General features: G+C 48.4%; 1 protein-coding gene across 1 annotated transcript in view; it reads left to right on the top strand.

Moving 5' to 3' along the window:
• The window catches only part of BMP6 (bone morphogenetic protein 6), a 48,158-nt gene that overhangs the window by 24,950 nt on the left and 19,941 nt on the right, over positions 1-3,267 (top strand). Inside the window, exons 4-5 of the mRNA XM_008590331.1 lie at positions 158-341; positions 2,881-2,894. Coding sequence (XP_008588553.1) covers positions 158-341; positions 2,881-2,894 — 198 coding nt within the window. The remainder of the gene's footprint in view (positions 1-157; positions 342-2,880; positions 2,895-3,267) is intronic.

Raw genomic sequence — 3,267 nt, 5'->3', positions numbered from 1 at the left:
GAGGGGGTGTGCAAGGTGGGAGAATGCGTGATGCTTTTCCCTCCCACTCACGCTTTGTCATTAGCACTTGGGTGACTAGGAAGTGTCACTTAACTAAGTAGCCGCAAGAGTAAGGTTCTGTGGAGTAAAGAGAGGCATGCTCTGGTTTGCATTCAAGGACTCCACATCAACCCACGAGCTGCAGGCCTGGTGGGCAGAGATGGCCCTTACGACAAGCAGCCCTTCATGGTGGCCTTCTTCAAAGTGAGTGAGGTCCATGTGCGCACCACCAGGTCAGCCTCTGGTCGGCGCCGCCAGCAGAGTCGCAATCGTTCCACCCAGTCCCAGGACGTGTCTCGGGTGTCCAGNGGCGCCGCCAGCAGAGTCGCAATCGTTCCACCCAGTCCCAGGACGTGTCTCGGGTGTCCAGTGCCTCAGGTAGGTGTGGGTGGAGCCGGTTTCTCCAGGAGGCCGCGTTGGCCTTTGGTTTCAGATGTTGAACAGATTCTGCTGGGCATGTGCAAAGGCCTGTAGGTGTCGTATGGATGGCAGTGTCTGGTCACAGTCATGGGTCATCTAGGTGGGTTCCTGGGGCCTTTAGACCTAACACTTGTTACCCAGAGACTGAGTCTGCAGGATTCAGACTTTAAGGTTGCCTGTGTGTCCAGACAAGCATTTCTCTGTTTGCTTAGATTTTTCCAACTCCCTTTTTCATTCCCATCAAAATCCTGGGAGCACCTGGATTATTTTTTTTCCTAGTTGCATTATGATTGGGGGGCGTTGTGATGTACAAACAAACTTTGTATGTTAGTGCAGTGTGGACTTGTATTTCTCAGAGCTCCTGGCTGGAAGTGATGGGAAGTCAACTCAACCCCCAGGATGGATTTCACTGGCTCACTTAACTGGGAAGTTCAGGAGTTCTAGCCTGAGGCATGGCTGGACCTTTGGGCTCAGATGATATTAGGAATCTCTCTCACTCACTCTTTCTGCTGTCCTTGGTTGGTAGCATTCTCAGAAAGACTGTCTCTCCACGATGGCCAGGAAGGCAACCAGCAGTTCCAGGAGTTTATCACCTCGGCACCCTCAGCAGTAGCTTCGCAGAAAGCTGGGGCATGGAGCTCAGAGGCGTGGTGTGAGTGGTGAGCCCAACCCTGCAGCATACTGCTGGGTGGACACTGCTTGGATTGGCCAGGCCTGAGTTGTGTGCTTAGCCCTGGAGCTAGCAAGTGGGGTCAGCCCCATTCTGCCCAGGAAAGGCAATTTCCAAGGGCAAGAGAGGAAACAGCACCCTCTGCCTGGCTGTCAGTTCAGTCTCTCCAAGGCTATTCCTTTTCAGTTGGTGGCATGGACAGTCATGGAAACACAGAGGAAAGGAGAATTGATGTCCCCTCCTGACAGCTGTCAAATGGAAGGAAATGTTGGATTCAAACCCAGGCATTTCCTACTCTAAAGCCAGTGCTTGCAAGTTCTGGGTTTCCTTTGGCTGCTTAAATAGCCTGGGAGTCGAGCATGAAGTTTAAAGATGCGCAGTGGGATTTGCAGGCAGAGAACTGTTACCCTACAACTTTGGACAAACCTAATCTGTTTCAGCTTCAGTTTACTTGTCTGTAAAGTGGAGCTGGTTCATATCCAGTAGATTTGCTGGGATTCAATGGAAATCATTTGATTTGCTCACAGTAGCACTCAAAGATTAGTTATGTACAATTGTAGGAAGCAGGTTCTCGGAGCTTATATTAGGATCCCTGGGAAGGAGTGAAATACTTCTGGAAGATGTATTAATTCATCCAGGTGATGTTTGTAAATTTCATCTTCCGTGGCGAGAAGAAAACTGCCCAAAGTACCCAGTTTTTCTTTGGGAAGAAGCGTCTCCATTTTAGGTTCTGACTTAATAAACTTCTTCTTTACCAGTGATGTGGATGTGGAATTTGAGGATCCACCACCTAGTGTGATGTGACATTTTGCTTCTTGTCATCATGGTGTTTCTTGGAAGCGGTGCACAGCATGGGTGTTCCTGTGTTTACCATGAGAAACAGTCAGGGCTGCGGTTTTTAAAAGAAGATGAAATGCTTGCTTTCCTTTATTCACTGCAGAGGCAGCCTGTGAATAGTGCTAATAATTTCAGCGTTTCCCTGCGGGCATGATGACCACGCTGCCAGGGTAGGCTTCAGTTCACTAATGAACTGTGCTGTGGTCACTTTGGTTCTGGAACCTCCGACGTGGAGGCATCTCTTGAAATGTTGATTGCTTTTTAAAGTTAAAATTTCTCTTGATTTAGTCAACATCCCCCTACCTAATACACACACCAATTTTTTTTTAATTGAGAAAACATGCTGTCCCTGATTTAGGTTATAGCAGTGTCACCTAATTATTATTTTCCACGTCCCATGTCCCTTTCAACTTATTTTTTTTTCAATCTGATGAATTTAAATTAAGTATGGATATTAAAGTTGACCTAATTTGTAATAAGATGCAAGAATCTCTGGTTTTCCGTGGTCTCCCCATGCCCAACCTCCAAACCCAGTACTTACCGATTTGCTTTGCTCCTTTTGTCTGTACTAAGGCAAAAGGGTTCATGCCAAATCCCTCTGGCCTCACATGCTTACAAGCCCCAAGAAAGGATTACTACAAAGGAGCCTCCCTCCTCCTTACTGTCTTCAAAGACCCTCTCAAGTGATCTGAGAACATGCTCGTGTTTGACTCAGCGAAGTGCTACTTTGTATATTTGGCTCTTTCTTCCTTGTTTATTCTTCCATTAATGGGAGTGGACATGCACAGGAAGATTCTGTTCCAAGAAGGGATTTCCAGGCTGATGGTCACCTGGTCTCTCTCTCTCCCCCTGGGCCCTTGGGGGGGCCAGATGTTGCTGGGCCTTCATGAAACAGGTGGATGTTGCTGAGACAGAAGTGTGGTCTCTGGTGTGACTGCAGGCAGACTTTCCCAGTGGAGTCTGGTGGAGGGTTGAAGGAGGAGATTACTTTGCCTCTGCTGCCCCCTTCTTCCACAGTGTGCTCTCAGCGAGTTGATATCTCTCCAGCGAAACAGTCACCTCCAGAAGCAGCCCACCAGGGATCGTCCTCATCTGGGTAAAGAAGTTCACGTCATTCATCAAGTTGCCTGTCATCAGGGTGAAACATAGCAAGGAAGTCAATGGCTATTTTTGGAACTGAGCTGAGTGTGCCTGAGAAGGCAGGATTAGGCCACAACAAGCGAGAGACAGGCCAAGAGCCCCACCGCCCACCAGAATCTACTCTGACATTTGTACTTGGCGTTCGAGCTGGACCTTGCAAA

Source organism: Galeopterus variegatus, unplaced genomic scaffold, assembly GCF_000696425.1.
Source record: "Galeopterus variegatus unplaced genomic scaffold, G_variegatus-3.0.2 Scaffold6000, whole genome shotgun sequence".
NCBI lineage: Eukaryota > Metazoa > Chordata > Mammalia > Dermoptera > Cynocephalidae > Galeopterus > Galeopterus variegatus.
This window is presented reverse-complemented; position numbering and strand designations above follow the sequence as displayed.